The 16,569-nt window shown below is 43.9% G+C and overlaps 1 protein-coding gene across 5 annotated transcripts in view; it reads left to right on the top strand.

Annotated features, from left to right (window-relative positions):
* Positions 1-16,569, top strand: part of LOC131046890 (protein OPAQUE1) — a 274,106-nt gene that overhangs the window by 189,520 nt on the left and 68,017 nt on the right. For all 5 annotated transcript variants that reach the window (XM_057980707.2, XM_059216792.1, XM_057980706.2 and 2 more), the window contains one exon: positions 15,966-16,105. In XM_057980707.2, coding sequence (XP_057836690.1) covers positions 15,966-16,105 — 140 coding nt within the window. The remainder of the gene's footprint in view (positions 1-15,965; positions 16,106-16,569) is intronic.

The raw sequence follows: 16,569 nt of genomic DNA on the forward strand, positions 1-16,569 counted from the left end.
ATCATGGATCAACTAGGAGTCTTATACCTAAAATCTAGGGATGGTCCTAGAAACTAGGAAACACACCCAAATCTCTTGAAACTGAAACCAAGGAATGGTCTCATGGAACCCCAACCCTGGATGCTGTCATAATCTCCTAAAAGTAGGAACAACCTCCTAAAATGTAGGAACTGCCTCCTAAAATCAAGTAACTGCTCCAAACTGGTCTACTACTGCCAAAAACACCAAATCCAAATGCTGAATATCTTGACTGAGTCTCTATCCACCATTGCCAACCTACAAGACTCCATAACTCACATGTCTCTGCTAGACAGAGCTAAAGAGGGCACATGACAGTCCTCCCCTCTCGGAGATGCTTGCCCACAAGCAACTACAAAGCTGGATGCTGCAAAATAGCCTCTTCCTCCCAAGTGGCGTCCTCTATGGGGAGACCCCTCCAGCGAACCAAATAGTCCCGAATCACCCTGCTCCTCAGTCGGCGTTCCCTCTCTTCCAAGATCTCCTCAGGAACCAACGTCAACTTACCTTCCTCATGCAAGGGAGGTAGATCAAGAGATGCTACAATATGTTGCCCCAGTGCCTTTTTCAGATAGGACACGTGGAACACATTATGAATCCGACTGCCAGGTGATAACTCAATCTCATAGGCAACCTCTCCAACACGCCTGAGAATCCTGTATGGCCCGTAAAAACGAGGCTTGAGCTTCTCAGCTCCACCCCTTTTAAGGGTGCTCTGCCGGTAAGGCTATAGACTCAGGAAAACCATATCATCCACCTCAAATACCCTCTCAGTCCTGTGTCGATCAGCATAGATTTTCTGCTGATTCTGTGCCTATTGTAAATTCTCCCTGAGATCTCATGATATCCTGATTCTCCTGTAACCAATCTTGTGCCAAAGGAGCCCTGCTGTCACCTACAGCCAGATCAACAAAAGATAATGCATCGTAACCATAGAGGGCTCTGAAAGGAGTCATAGCAATAGACATATGGTGTGTAGTATTATAACAATACTCGCCCAAATACAACCAACGCACCGATGCCTTCTGTTGTCCTGCCACATAGCTGCGTAAATACCCCTCAACCCACTTATTAACAATCTCGGTCTGCGCATCTGTCTGTGGGTGGTAGCTGGTACTAGGTGTCAATTTTGTACCTGCGAGCCTGAAAAGTTCTTGCCAGAAAGAACTCATGAACCTGCTATCCCGGTCACTCATTATGGTCTTGGGGAGGCCATGGACTCTAAACACCTCTTTGAAAAATAGCTCAGCTACCTGAGATGCTGTGAAATCAACTGCAATAGGAAAGAAGTGGGCATATTTAGTTAACTTGTCCACTACGACGTAGATACAATCTTTCTCCTGAACTCGAGGAAGACCTATAATGAAATCCATAGAGATCCCTGTCCACTTTTGTTCCGATATAGGTAAGGGCTGCAACAAACCAGTAGGAAAATTATGCTCAGACTTATTCTGCTGGCACGTCATACACTCACGAACATGACATAGAACATCATCTTTGAGACCCTTCCAAGAGAATCTCTCCCGAACCGCCCTGTAAGTCTTACCATACCCTGGGTGTCCTGCGGTAGGAGTATCATGGTAAGCATGCAGAATCTGTTCCTTCAACTAAGAACCTTGAACAAGATATACCCTGCCTTTGTAGTAAATGACATCATCCACCACACTGTACCTATCATCCAATACCAATCCATCCATGATCTCACAAGCATGCTGATTTTAGGAGTACTCAACTAAAAGTTGAGCCTTCCAATCTGCTGAAATCTCACTCAATGAGCATAGGGCAGCAAGTGATGGTTTCCTAGAAAGTGCATCAGTGACAGTATTATTCTTTCCCTTAATGAATTCGATGTCAAAATCATTGGCCTGGATCTTGCTTACCCATTTTTGTTGATGATCATTGAGCTTTGTCTGATCAAGGAAATACTTCAAACTGTTGTGGTCTGTTCTTACCACGAATTTGCTGCCAACAAGATAGTGTCTGAACTTGGCGAATGCATGCATAATAGCCAACATTTCCTTATCATATGTAGAATACAACGTCTCATTATCACGCAACTTCCTGCTCTCGTAAGCAATGGGATGTCTGTTCTGCATCAACACCAGGGAGTGCCAAAACTGGACAAGTGCTCATAACCTCCTCGAGTTTGTCAAAGATCCCCTGTGCCTATTCTGTCCATCTGAAAGCTCCTGTCTTTGTGAGGTCTGTCAGGGGTGCTGCCAATTGAGAGAAGCCCCTCACAAATCTCCTGAAGTAAGCACATAGACCGAGGAATCCACGTAACTCAGTAATGTTCCGAGGGCAGGGCCAATCACGAATCGCCTGAATTTTCTCCTCATGCACCTTCACCCCATCAACACTGATCACATGACCCAGATATAAGACCTCTCTAAGTCCAAACTCACATTTGGACAACTTAGAAAATAGAGACTAACTCTCCATGATGCTGAGTACCTCTTCAACATGTCTGAGATGGTCCTCCCAAGTACGACTGTAAATCAGGATATCGTCAAAGAACACTAGAACTGACTTCCTCAACTGCTTGTTGAAGATATGGTTCATATAGGACTGGAAAGTGGCTGGCGCATTGGTAAGGCCAAAAGGCATCACCAGAAACTCATAGTGCCCATAGTGACAGCGGAAAGCAGTCTTGTGTACATCCTCTGCTCGTACACGAATTTGATGATAACCTGAACGAAGATCAATCTTAGAGAAGTAGATAGATCCATGAAGCTCATCCAACAACTCATCAATGCGTGGAATAGGATATCTATTCTTGATTGTCTTCTTGTTCAATGCTCGGTAATCAATACACATCTGCAGAGTGTTAGCGGCATTATTGTAGACAAACATAAGACTAGTTAATTATGTGTAATTGTTTTGGTTAGTTGGCAACCAAGGGGTGGTCGTTGCGGTGCAACGGTTGGCGCTCGTACCCCCTCGGTATCTTTATATACTTCGGAATGTAACTTGTAACACACAATTATGAATGGAATAACATCTCTTATACTTGTTTGATATCTATGGCATTATCATTTTGCATTACGTGCTTTATGTTTTAAGTTATTCACCTGAGAGGGTAAACATTTGGCGCCGTTGCCTAGACGTACTCGGGAATGGAAGACGCGGATGGCACACGGACACGATGGGCCTACCCGTTGGTGAGATAAACCCAGAGGCTGACGACATGCAAACAAAACTTTACACAGGAGAAGATACCGCAACGAGATAATTTTCAATTCTGCTCTAGGTAGCCATCCAGATCTATGTCCGACGAGAGGCAGAAACCCCAGCAAGTGCAGTGTGGACAGCGTTGGATGTGAGCCAGGCAGTAAACCGGTTGATGAACCATCTTCCTTGGTTGCTTGCACAAGCATCGCTGGTGTTAGCCGCATTATTGTACACGGGAATAGGACTATTTAATTATGTGTAATTGTTTTGGTTAGTTGGCAACCGAGGGATGGTAGTTGCGGTGCGACAGTTGGCGCTCGCACCCCCTCGGTATCTTTATATACTTCAGAATGTAACGTGCAACACACGAATTATGAATGGAATAACATATCTTATATTGGTCTGATAACAGTGTCATTCACGACAGGCGAGTTCACCAGGGTATTTGGCATATTGAGGGTGAAAGGGAAAAAAATATACACTTCACAGAAAATATCTCCAGAAAATCGTGCCACACTGCTGCAGTTGATGTTGCGTGATAACCTTACCCAGGGAGAAAAAGATAGCCTCAAGAGTGCAGGCAAGAGTCGGGGGGTGAAGAAACAATTTTTCGCCAAGGGAGGCGATGCCTGTTGTCGGTGGTGAAGAGTCGCCTCATAGGTGCCAGCCGCGCGTCGGACATAGCCATTGCACAGATAGTGTTGATGAACGGGCTGCACAATGGAGTGGTATACGATTGGGTGTCACTATTGGCGGATAGGATGGACGAGTTCATGACGTTGCAATACAAAAAGTTCTACATGCTGCATCACGCCATTGGATTGTTCCTCGACGCAGTCCACACGTAGATCACCCCGGGCTCACAGCCATTGGAGCCGCAAGGGCGTGTTGCACCAGACTAGCCGCCCATATTCTATTGGTCACACTTGGACGTCTTGGCACATGGCACGGAGGCACGTTTGGGCACAAAAAGAAAGAAGGCCGCCATGTCCGATACAGAGTCCGACACAAAAGAGTCCGAGGCTGAGGATTCAAAAAGTGGCAGGGAGGAATCCGCAGACACCTCCTAGGTAAGCGGAGGGAGCTTCCGATTGGCAGGGAGAAGAGGCGACCAGTTGCCTGAAGAGGGGGTAGTGGAGTCGACAGGTACAGTAGGGTCCACTTTAGCATCACAGGTGCAAGTCTACTTTACACCAGCCCGCTTACCGGAGACTTGTCAGTTGGCGGTGCCACGGTCCTTCGGGACAGTGAGTGTAGTCACCACGGTACCAGTTCCTAGCTTCGGGCAACCTCGGGTGACGATAGCCATGACACCACCACGGGTGGAGACCTTGGCGAGTGTAGAGGCTTCCATGGTGCACGATGTGCCGCATGTGATAGGACAGGATGTGCCAGGGTTGCCCGGATATATGCAGGAGGCAATGACGGCAGCATGCACTCTTCATGATGACCTCACTGACTGGTTGAGCCATTACTAGATGGCACCCGTGGCACTGGCGGGAGAGGCCACTCTATCTCTAGGGCGGACCATGTATTCCTTGGATGTCATTGATCTCGAGGAAGGGAGTTCCCCGAGCAGTAGGACGGTTTCAAGGGTTGCCTCACCCCCTAGGGTGGTAGTAACCAGTCCGTACAGAGTAGAGGGGGTGCCTATGGGAAGTCAGCAGGGTGCAGAGTTGGAGTAGTTCATTACCGAGATGACTCTGGGAGCACAGCGGCTTGTGTCATCTGCCACGCTCCAGGCCGATGCGACCATGGTTGGGCGGATGGAGGGGTTGTTGACCTTTGCCCGCACCGGATGCCGAGTTGAGTTTGAAAGGTGTTTTGAGTGTGCCGGGTGGCCTGACACGGAGAGCCTGGCGATGCTGGAGGCTTGGCGCCTCACTGAGGGGGTTGGTGAGACTCGGATGCAGTTGTTGGTGAGAGAGGTAGGGCAGGCCTTCCGTGAAGGTTATCTGGAGCTTCAGAGGTCACAACAGACGGCAACCACAGTTGAGGCTTTGAGGGTGGCAGCAGTAACAGCTCAGGAGGAGTTGACTACCAGGTTTCGAGAGCTAGAGCCTACCATGGCCCAGAACCAGACAGCTATGGACACTTTAGTAGCAGAGAAGTCTGCCTTGCTGATACAGTTGGAAGAGGAGAGGGCATCGAGGGAGCTGTTGAAGACTCGGTTGGTCAGTGCACTGGAGAGTGTGGACAAGAAGGATAAAGGAGGTGCTCGAGGCAGCCTATATGGTAAAGATTGCTATGGAGCGGCAGATGGTCGCGGAACGGGATCTAAAGAAGAGGACGGAGCAGGTGTATGAGCTCCATGGGCGCTTGGCGTCCACTGCTACACCACCACCGGTGCCTTCTTCATCAGGGACGCCTTCTGCACCTCCTTAGTTTTTTTATTCTGGGTTTTGTGAGCTCCATGTATTCTCCATTTTGTTGTAAGTCGCCTGGAGACGACTTTTCTTTTTTGGGGGGATGATGTTAGCCGCATTATTGTACACGGGAATAGGACTAGTTAATTATGTGTAATTGTTTTGGTTAGTTGGCAACCGAGGGGTGGTAGTTGCGGTGCGACGGTTGGCGCTCGCACCCCCTCGGTATCTTTATATACTTCAGAATGTAACTTGCAATACACAAATTATGAATGGAATAACATATCTTATACTGGTCTGATAGCTATGGCGTTATTATTCTGCATTACGTACTTTATGCTTTAAGTTATTCACCCGAGAGGGCAAACAGCTGGCACAACAAGCTCGCCTGGAGGAGATTAGCCAGGAAGAGCGACGCCAACAGATCCTTCAACAGTATGAAGATAACAGCCGACGGGAAGCAGAATGGGATGGTGCCAGGCTAGCAAGGAATTGAATCTTGAACCTTCTATATTCAAATAAAAGTGTCATTGACACAAGTTGTATCTGAGGAAATAAATTAATAAAGGCGTGTTTTGATTTATGTATTGTGAATTATGGAAATGTACGGCAATTAATGCCCAACTTATTGAATAAAGATAGAAATAAAAAAGCAGAAACAGACGAGTGGGAGGCTGTGCAGAGGGCCTTGATTCTGGAGCAGCAAGTAGAACATAGACGGAGGCTGAGGCAACTTGCCGAAGGACGACCTGTCGAAGGGTGGCCCGAGGGGAACCAAGGAAGTGTCACGGAGGGTGCAGAAGCCGACAGAAATTTCTACGCGTCGCTAGAACACCGTAGGGTGCGAAGCCACGAAGAGTTTTTGGAGGAAACAAGGTTACGACGGAATCTAGTCGAGGAGACACGGGACCAGTTTAGGAACTTATCCCTTGCACCACGAAGTGAGGATCACCTAAGGTAGCAAGGAGTGGGCGCGGGTGAGAACGAAGGGGAGGACAACCGTACGGTTGTAGGTGCGACGCACGACAGGCAAGACACCATACCCCCAGTCACCCACGCACGACGCACCACCGACGCTCGAGGGAGCGGCGCAGGGGTTCAAACACAACAACAGCCACCTCAGGGGAGACGACCCCCATCAATGGCGAGCAAACAGAAACTACCGAAGTTCAGCGGTGACGGGAAGGAAGATCCCGTCCGCCATTGTCGAACTTGCGAAACCATATGGTCAGCGAACGGTGTTACCGACCAAGAGTAATGGGTAACACAGTTCCCAGCAACCTTGAGAGGAGTGGCCATAGACTGGTACTCAGATATGGACAAGGCCAAAGTCGGCACATGGCTCGACCTGAAGAAGGAGTTTGGGATAGAGTTCCGCCACCTGAGAGATGACAACGAAATAGTCGCCGAGATGTATGGAACGAAGCAGAACAAGAACGAGATTGTTTGAGCCTATAGTTGGCGGCTGAAGGAACTATTGGGAAAAATGGAGAGTCAACCAACAGATAGGTTGAGAAAGTGATGGTTCGTGGAGGGACTAAAGCATTCCCTCCGCAAGAAGATGAAAATTGTTCCACCTACATCGTACGAAGACGCATACAATAGAGCAATGGATCTCGAGAGCGAGACCAGGACATCGAAGAAAAAGAAGAAGGATAGCTCGTCCGAGGAGGATGACTCGTCACAGAAAAGCAGCAGCGACAACGAGGCTGGCAAACGGGTGCAAGTGCTCCAGAAAGACATGGAGCGAATGAGGAGGGAATTCAAAACAATGAGAAGCACCAGTTGGACCGAAGGGGACATATGGTGCACTGAGTGCAAAGAGGAGGGGCACACAAAGGGTACTTGCTCGAAGAAGGCATTTTGCGAGATTTGCCAAGTGATGGGACACTCCACCAAGGATTGCTTATACAACATGAAAACCCGGAATACGCAAATGAACCAGGTGCTCTTCACGGAGCAGGCCACAACGTCCGCACCAGCGGGTACGGGCCAACAAACGAACACAACGACATCATCTGGAGGATACCGGGATAACAGACGGCGCGACGGAAGAAATAATAACAATAACAATAACAATAACAAAAACCGAATCCAGTATGATGCCAAGGGCCGGCCAATGATCCAGTGTAGGGCTTGCAATCAGTGGGGACACTTCGCCCGCGATTGCACAAAGGAAGCCAACCCTCAGCACCTTTGCCGATGGTGCGGGCTGGGCGACCATGAGGACGCAAATTGCTCGAAACTTGGTGTAAACCTCCTAAACATAGAACCCTTGAAAGCAGAAGTGTTGGCAATCACAAGGGTGCAGGCCAAATAGGGTGCATACCCAAATCCCCACACGGAGACAGCGAGAGTGCGGGAAGCAAGAGACGAGATCACAAAGGAAATGGCCGCACAAGGACAGAACAACCACTAGACCACAAGTCCGCTGCGGACGAGGGGAGAAGAGGAAATCTTATGACAAATATTGCAGATGGAGGTACCCGTGAGAATTCAAGACCTCATGGAGACCATGCCCCAGTTAAAAACAGCTATCTTAAACTCTGTACCCTCAGGTGAAAATGAGGGAGGTCTTTGTGGTAGAGTGGGATGCGACTGCACATACTCAGCAGGTTTATGAGCTCCGCGCCCGCCTGGCGGCCCAGACATCGACATCTCAGCCTTCTACTTTAGGGACGCTTCCCCAGCCCCCTCCTTAGATTTTTTTGACGTATATATTGTATAGGTTGCGTTGTCTCCGTTTTTGTTGTTAGTCGCCTGGAGACGACTTTTCTTTTTGGGGGGGATGATGTTAGCGACATTATTGTACACAAACATAAGACTAGTTAATTATGTGTAATTGTTTTGGTTAGTTGGCAACCGAGGGGTGGTCGTTGCGGTGCGACGGTTGGTGCTCGCACCCCCTCGGTATCTTTATATACTTCGGAATGTAAATTGTAACACAATTATGAATGGAATAACATCTCTTATACTTGTCTGATATCTATGGCGTTATCATTCTGCATTACGTGCTTTATGTTTTAAGTTATGCACTCGAGAGGGCAAACACAAAGTCCCATCCTTCTTAACAAGTACCACAGAAGAAGCAAAGGGGCTAGAGCTAGGGCGAATGAAGCCCATGTCCAACAACTCATGAATAGTCTTCTCAATCTCATCCTTGTATGCTCTAGGTTGACGATACGGAGTGGTAATCACTGACTTAGCTCCATCCTCCATCTCCATCCCATGCTCAAACCCTCTATTCGGAGGTACACCAGGAGGTATGTCACCAAAGACTCTACCATGCTGGTCCATCACCGACTGAATATCAACATGAAACGCCCTGCCATCCTGAGGTGTAGGTGTTTTGGACTTCACCAAACAACGTGTAGCCCAAATCACATCATCATGTCTAATAATAGTCTCCATCTTGCGAGAAGACACCTCTTTAGGTCCACCGTCTGAAGCTGCTCTCAAAATTATCTTCTTCCTGCTAGACATGAACTCTAACTGCAAGTGGTGGTGATCAATAATATACCTCCCAATACCTTGTAACCACTGCATGCCCAAAACCACATCATAGTCCTCCAGAGGTAGAATATAAAAGTCATCTGTCAAGGTATAATCCCCCATCTGAATGCTAAGCTGTGGAATCCTCCTAGTACAACCCAAAACTGCACCATTCGCAACCTTCACTCCAAAACCATCAAATACCTCAGACTGTAACCCGCACTGCTCAACCAACTTCTGATCAATGAAGTTGTGTGTGGCCCCTGTATCTACCAAGCTCATGACTCGTTGCCCCTGTAATGTACCTTTCAATCGAAAGGCATGAAATCTGGGATAACTGGAAAGGGTAGCCATAGTCACTTCCGCTGCTGCCAAGGGTTTAGGAATGTCTATCTCCAACTGCGGTTGTTCCTGCATAGTCTCCTCTGGGCTGTCCTCAGTATCAGTGTCTGGTATCTCCTCATCCCCAAACTCGGATGTTACCTCAATCAGGTGAACCTTGCGCTTACCCATGCAACGATGTCTGGGTTCCCAAGGCTCTTTGCAGGAAAAACATAGTTTCTTCCTCAATTCATTCTGTGTCTCCTAGTCCATCGTAGGAGGTCTAGCTGACTGTCCATCTCTAAACTGTGAGGTGTTGGCCTTCTGTGGAGGCCGTGAGTCTTTGAAAGGTTTCTTATCTGTCTGATAAGAAGTAGGAGTGGTATCCAACCTCAATGTCACATCTATGGCGTCCTTAAGGGTGGCTGGATTGAAGGCACGTACCATTCCCTTAAGCCTGTCCTGCAGCCCCTCAATGAATAACATAACACTGCGCCTCTGGGGCATGTCAGGCACCATAACTACAATATGCTGGAACTCATTGACATAAGCTTCTGCATGCCCAATCTATCTTAGATGTGCCAACTCCCTATAATAGAGCTTTGTGTCCTTACGGTCAAATCGAGAAATGAGGCGCTCAATGAACTCTGCATAGGAGTGGATCATGTTGTGGTTCTGGGTGACCAATCCATGGTGCCACCAGTCATAGGCAACCCCATCTAAATGCAAGACAACAAACTGAATAGCATCACGCTCAAGCATGGGTCTTAGTGATAGATATATATCCAGCTTGTGCACCCACGCTCGTGCACTCGTACCGCTAGTCCCATCAAATGTAGCCAATGTGATCTTCCCAGTAGCTCTACTGAGGTCATTGTTCTGCTGTTGAGTTCTATAGCCCCGGTCTCCTCTGAACCTGGCGGTATCTCTATGCTGTGCATAATATTGAGGAAAAGGAAAAACATCCCTAACCTCTGGGGGTAGGGCTCTCCACTCATCTGTAGCCGCCCTGACCGAATCCTGAAATTCCACCTCTGGTGGCTCTACCTGTACCGGCTGCTCACTTGGTATAAACCAAGGAAGTAATGGTCTATCCCTAATTGGTGTATGATGTCTCTCACGCCTAGGGGAATGATGAGAGCTCCCAGCTGATGTATGAGATCCATGACTATGCTGGCTTCCAGCCACATACACTGATCTACTCCGTCTGCCTCTGTGTCTATCCACTTCCAACCACTCCAAGGTAACCTGTATTCTGTCTAAAGTCTGAACAATCCTAGGCTAGGTAGTGATGAGGGTTCTCATCAACTCTCTTTCTTGTCTGTCTTCCTCAGCCTGATTTACTCTGGCGCCCATCTGTTCATTTGCCATAATAGGTTCCTGTTCTCTTACACTCTCACGCTCGTACTGAGCTCTTCTGTGGGTATAATATCTGTATATGTCACTTCTTCCTGGATGCATATAAAAAAGAAAACTTAACCCCATAGGCTGGCAGGCAAATAGCTCTGATACCACTGAAAGATCCTTGATGGATTCCCTTGCTGATCTGCTGTAATTTTTAAAATAATAAATTATATTTTCCTGTGATTTTGCTGATGGTCTTACATAACAGAGAGAAGTTGCAGAATGTTTTGTTTCTTTTTGTATTTTTTTGAATATATAAGCAAGTAATGAATAAAGAACAACAAATAAGGAAGGAAGCTGAAACAAGTAAGAACATTCAATTAAATCAGAATTGATACAAATCGTACCAGGCAGATTTCTGATTTATAATATCCAGATTATTCCCTACGCACTGGGGATGTGCTTACATCCAATAATGGCGCCAACTGAAGGGTAGATGATGAACACAAACGAAGAACACTAGCTATGGCTGAATGAAAGTCTTCACCACTTCCAGCGTAAAGTGTACCTGCTGTAATGGTGCCATCAAGATGAAACAATCACGCCCCAGCTGGGAAATTCAACCACCCTGTTGAAACCCTCACCAAGTAATCTGAACCTCCACAAGGAGTAGCGCTTACACTTTGACCAATAATGCCATTGCCAAAAGAGTCCATTGGCAATCAATAGCTGAGGGCTACGTCCCTGCCAGTACCAATCATGGGGTTTGCGTCCCAGATTGAAGAATTGCTCTACCAAAGCAATATCGCACCAAACAAGTTTTCAATATGTAAAAGATAATGAGAAATTAGGTTTCCTTCTCCTTATATCTCTTTCCTTCCAAATCGAACCCTAAAGATATATGAAAAGTGCGCTTTAATATAAAGTCATATTTCCCAATATTGGGCACCCAAGTATAGAAAAAACACCACTTTTTCAATATAAAATAACTCCAAGCGCCAAAAGGACCCTGGCAAGTGAAAATCATTTAGAAAAGTTCAAGACCTTTCCAATGAGCTATAACACATGGGCATACGAATCCAGATGAAGCCAAAAACTCCTTATTACTCCGAAATGGCTATAGACATAGCCTTATTTAAAATATTAAAACGCTAACTTAGGAAATATTTAAATATATTAAAAATATAACCCAAATAGCTACAAAAAGCTCGAAACACACCAAAAGCTTGAAATTGAACCTGTCACCTGTCTGTGACTGATGTCGGAAATCATGGATCAACTGGCAGTCTCATCCCTAGAATCTAGGGATGGTCCTAGAAACTAGGAAACACACCCAAATCTCCTGAAACTGAAACCAAGGAATGGTCTCATGGAACCCCAACCCTGGATGCTGTCATAACCTCCTAAAAGTAGGAACAACCTCCTAAAATGTAGGAACTGCCTCCTAAAATCAAGTAACTGCTCCAAACTGGTCTACTACTGCCAGAAACACCAAATCCGAACGCTGAATATCCTGACTGAGTCTCTATCCACCATTACCAGCCTACAAGACTCCATAATAGGCTAACTCACATGTCTCTGCTAGACAGAGCTAAAGAGGGGACATGACAAAATATATATGGAAAATTAGGTTTCTCTCAGCTGGTCTAAGAGGTCATTGATCCAAGGGATCAGTATCTATTTTTGACAGTGATCTTGTTCATTGTTTTTTTGGGTGTGTACCATTGGTCTTCCTTAAGGTTAAGGCACATGGATAAATGTTGATTTTTAGTATTGGCTCTTGAATCTTTTGTTTGATTTCACTATTTTCTAGGTCTGATTATCTTACAGCGACCTAGTTTGCAATGATGTGACCAAAGGACAAGATTAATCAAAAGCTTCACCTGATAATGCAAACACAGACATCTTGGTCAACTGAACACATCTTTGGTTTCTAATGCAATTTGGTCCATATTCATATGTTGCACTGTTAGAGTTTGTTGTGTGGCACGTGTTTCTGCTATGACCTGTTCTTCATTAATTCTGATTACAAGCAGGATGAATGTCTCAGTCTGAAGGATTACACATCAAGACTGCTTTATGCTAATCAGAGACATTGGCTTTTGGGGAGATACATTATACAGTTTGACCATGATGCTTTCATGTTTACCTGCCTAGACGTTTTGACTTGTATATCTGTAGGGTTGTCCAAGTAAATCATTGGTGTGTCATGGGTGCTGCGTCATACAGCACATCATCTTTGAGGATTTGATATAATAGGACAGAGTACATAGTTGACTGTTCTGGATGTCTCTTCCCTTATTCATCCATCTGATTTTATATGTATGAAGCTGTGGTTTTTAGGTTCTTGACTGTCTCTGTAGAGACTAGGTTCTTCAAAATGATACCGTCCATGATGAAATGTAAGGGGTTCCTATCCACTTACATATGAGTGGAAGATGCATTCCTTGTTCTCATTTGAATGACCTTTTCTGTTGCGATTGTGAAATTCTGGTCTGTGTCAGTGTTTCTGTTGCAGAATCTGTATCTTACATCACATTCCTGCATTATTTAAGGTTTTCTTGGCATTTTTGTTTTGTGAATGTATCTATGACTAAATATTCTTACTTTGTTGATTAGTACAAGAATAGTGCTGTTGTCTCCCTTTGGCTTAACACACATGCAGAAGAGTGTTTTTTAACCATTGGGTCACAATTTTTCTTCACTGTTTGCTGATTTGATAGCCCCAAGGTTTCTAGAATCAATAGACAGTTTTTTTAAATGCTTTAAGAGTACTTTGAGGCCCGGAATTATTGTTGAATGAAAATGCTACTGTAAACAACTATGAACACGAATGAAAAATAACTTTAAGATAATGGTTACTAAGATTTTTAACAGGCAAGCCTTTGTTGGGGGAACCAGCTGAGAATTTTAATAGCACAGCTTCCTTGTCTTCTTTTGCCCAAAGAATAGATTACAATGAGCTTTATAGAAGAATTCTAAAAGATAAACTGCTGTTTTCTTACACAGTTCATTTTCTGCTCCTAATCTTCCTCCCATTAGAAACCTTACTCCTAGTCAATTCTAAGATTCATGCATACAATTGAATGACTACCTCATAGTTATATTTCAGAGGAAGTGTCTAATTGTGTGTGAAATTAGTTCAACGTGTCTCAGAACTGAAGTGACATCACCATTTATCCATAACTTTGTCTGTTCAACTTCTTTGGGAAACTGCCACTTTAGGTGGACGGGCAGTTGCTCAACTTTGAACCCCGTTGCTGATTAAATTGGGTTTTAGTTTTTATTTATCCTTATGGATCAGTTCGACGGCTATCTTCATCCAGTGAATGGAGTATTGTATTTAGGAAATTACTTAAATTTTATTTTATTGGCATAAATAACATTTGAATTGTTAGCGAGTGGTATATTTTTCTTTGTATGTTTATTTGTGTGGAAGTATATTATATTTTAAACTCAAATAGAATGCTTCCAAATTTTTTTTTGTAGGATTTTATATCAAAACCAGAATTGTTTAGCTACATAATACAGTAGTGCGAGCTATAGGCTGAAGCCTCTTCAGCTGAGATCCAAGGATTAAGGGGTATCCTTTCCACCAAAGCTGCTTGGGGCACGATCTTTGCCTCATTGCTTACGATGTCAGAGACTTACACTCAGCAAGACTTGATCCTTGGTGGTTTCATCGAGAACCTTTCAACTTCACCAGCAAAACAAGGGCCCATTGACAGATGCTTTGAAATATTAAGAATGGTGCATTCAAAATTATCTTCTTATATTTACCAGATAAGATATGTAGCATTCTTATTCTGAGCATTTAAATAATTGTAAACCTTGATATCTGTAATATGAATTTGAACATCTTCAACTGCTAGTACCATAGGAGAAAAAGGACATAGTTTCTTTTGAATCTCCAGTTAGTGCTTTCACCATATTTTGTAATTTTGTAGCATTGGTATCTTTTGGCACATTGGCAATGATTACAAAATGGTTAAGCAGCTACTTAGATATCTTCAAGATTGCAAATTTGTAAGCAATGATATATAAACATTCACAATTGTCTATTCATTATTTTTAGCGATAACCTTTTGATAATATCTAATTATGTCATGCCCCTGCCCTGGTAAAACAGATCGCAACTTTAATAGATAAAATTAAGGCAATAAATTAAAGAAAACTCAAAAGGGATGACCCTACAAATAACCCTAGGCGACATAATTTTAATAGAAATTCAGAAGGGCCGACCTAAGTTACCGGTTTGGGTTTGAAAGCGGGTTCGAGGACACGAACCCGGTTCATGGGTTGGGTTCGTCCGGACACACACACACACACAAACACACACACACACAGATATATATATGTACACACAAAATTACAAATCTAAATATATTTAATAGTATGCTACTTCATCATTGTTCAATGCCAAATGCCAATTCAATTGATAGTTCAGAATTTCAATAATATCATATTATGTCATATACTCATATGCCATATAATATGTATCAATGTATCATAGATTCATATAGCAAGGGGCGGATTAGGGTTTTTTGCTTTAAAAAGGCAAAAAAAATTAATTTTTTAATATTTAAAAGTCACTTTAAGTGACTTAACCCAGCTGGCGAACCTGGGTTCACCCGGGTTTGTTGTCGGGAAATATGTATGTTTTGGGAGTAATGTTATTTGTTTGTAGTTAGTTAGCCGACAGGTAGGTAGTTGGAGTCGCGACGGCTGTGTCGCACCCCTTCGGCTGTTATATATTGTACTACCTGTGGGTATGGAAGGGGGGTGATGTTTACGACAGATAATACTATGGACATTGAGTGCATTCTGAGTCATTAATGGAAAGCTTATTCTCACATTCATCTTGGACCATCCATTGAATTGGATCCATTGTGGTCCAAGGGGTCGGATTGACTTGGTTAATTTTTCAGCACTCTTAGGCTTAGTTGTGGAGGACAGTCTCATGGCGCTCTATTGTGCTTCCTCCTCAAGTTTCTAATATGGTTGGTTATTAGGAATAAACTATAGTCTGCATGTTTACAATAGGAATCTTCATTATCATTGTGTTTGATGTTAATTGATTATTTTCCTAAATTCAATTGCTATTGTGTAATTTAATGAAATAATGTTCTTGTAAATGAATTGTATTATTGGGTTTGTTATTTTTGGGCAAAAATCAGCTACTCCTCCAACAGGGGACATTACAACTTATGGTTTAGCATTGTAATTCACAGACTGTCGGTTGCCATTTTGCAGGCTTCAGTAGAACTAATTGAAAAGAAACAATTAGAAACAGAGAGAGAGTTCATAAGAACTAAAAAGGAACTTGAGGAATGGCAAAAAAGGGCAGATGAAGCTGAGTTGAAGGCATCTCGAGCAAAGCAGGATCTACAGAGGTGCATTTGATATAATTGTTAAGTGTAGTAATTTGATATGTTACTTTTGAAGTAAAAAATTATCTATTGTTATCTTGAAGATAACAACTTTTTCCTACAGGGTCATGCCTTTGTGCAAAGTTTTGAATATTGTAGTTCTACTTATAATAGAATGTTGATTACTCGTGAGTCTCAAAACTGCTTTATTTTTTGGGAGGGTTTGGTTAGGTACTTTACTTCTGAGCATACAATTCTACAAAATAGAATCATTTATATCCTTTGTGAATTATTGTCTGTTGTTTAAGTTACTGGTTGCTTATAACTTTGTAATGATTTGTTGAATTCTTGAGGCTAAGAGATTTTGCCTAAGGGCTAGCTGTGCAATTTTTTTTGGAATTCAAGTTTTATCTATGAGAGAATGTCACTAAATAAAGAGATTCTTTGTTTTAAATATTTTGCTTATGTAGGATGCTTCTTTCTTATTT

Source organism: Cryptomeria japonica, chromosome 2 (assembly GCF_030272615.1).
Source record: "Cryptomeria japonica chromosome 2, Sugi_1.0, whole genome shotgun sequence".
Classification (NCBI taxonomy): Eukaryota; Viridiplantae; Streptophyta; class Pinopsida; order Cupressales; family Cupressaceae; genus Cryptomeria; species Cryptomeria japonica.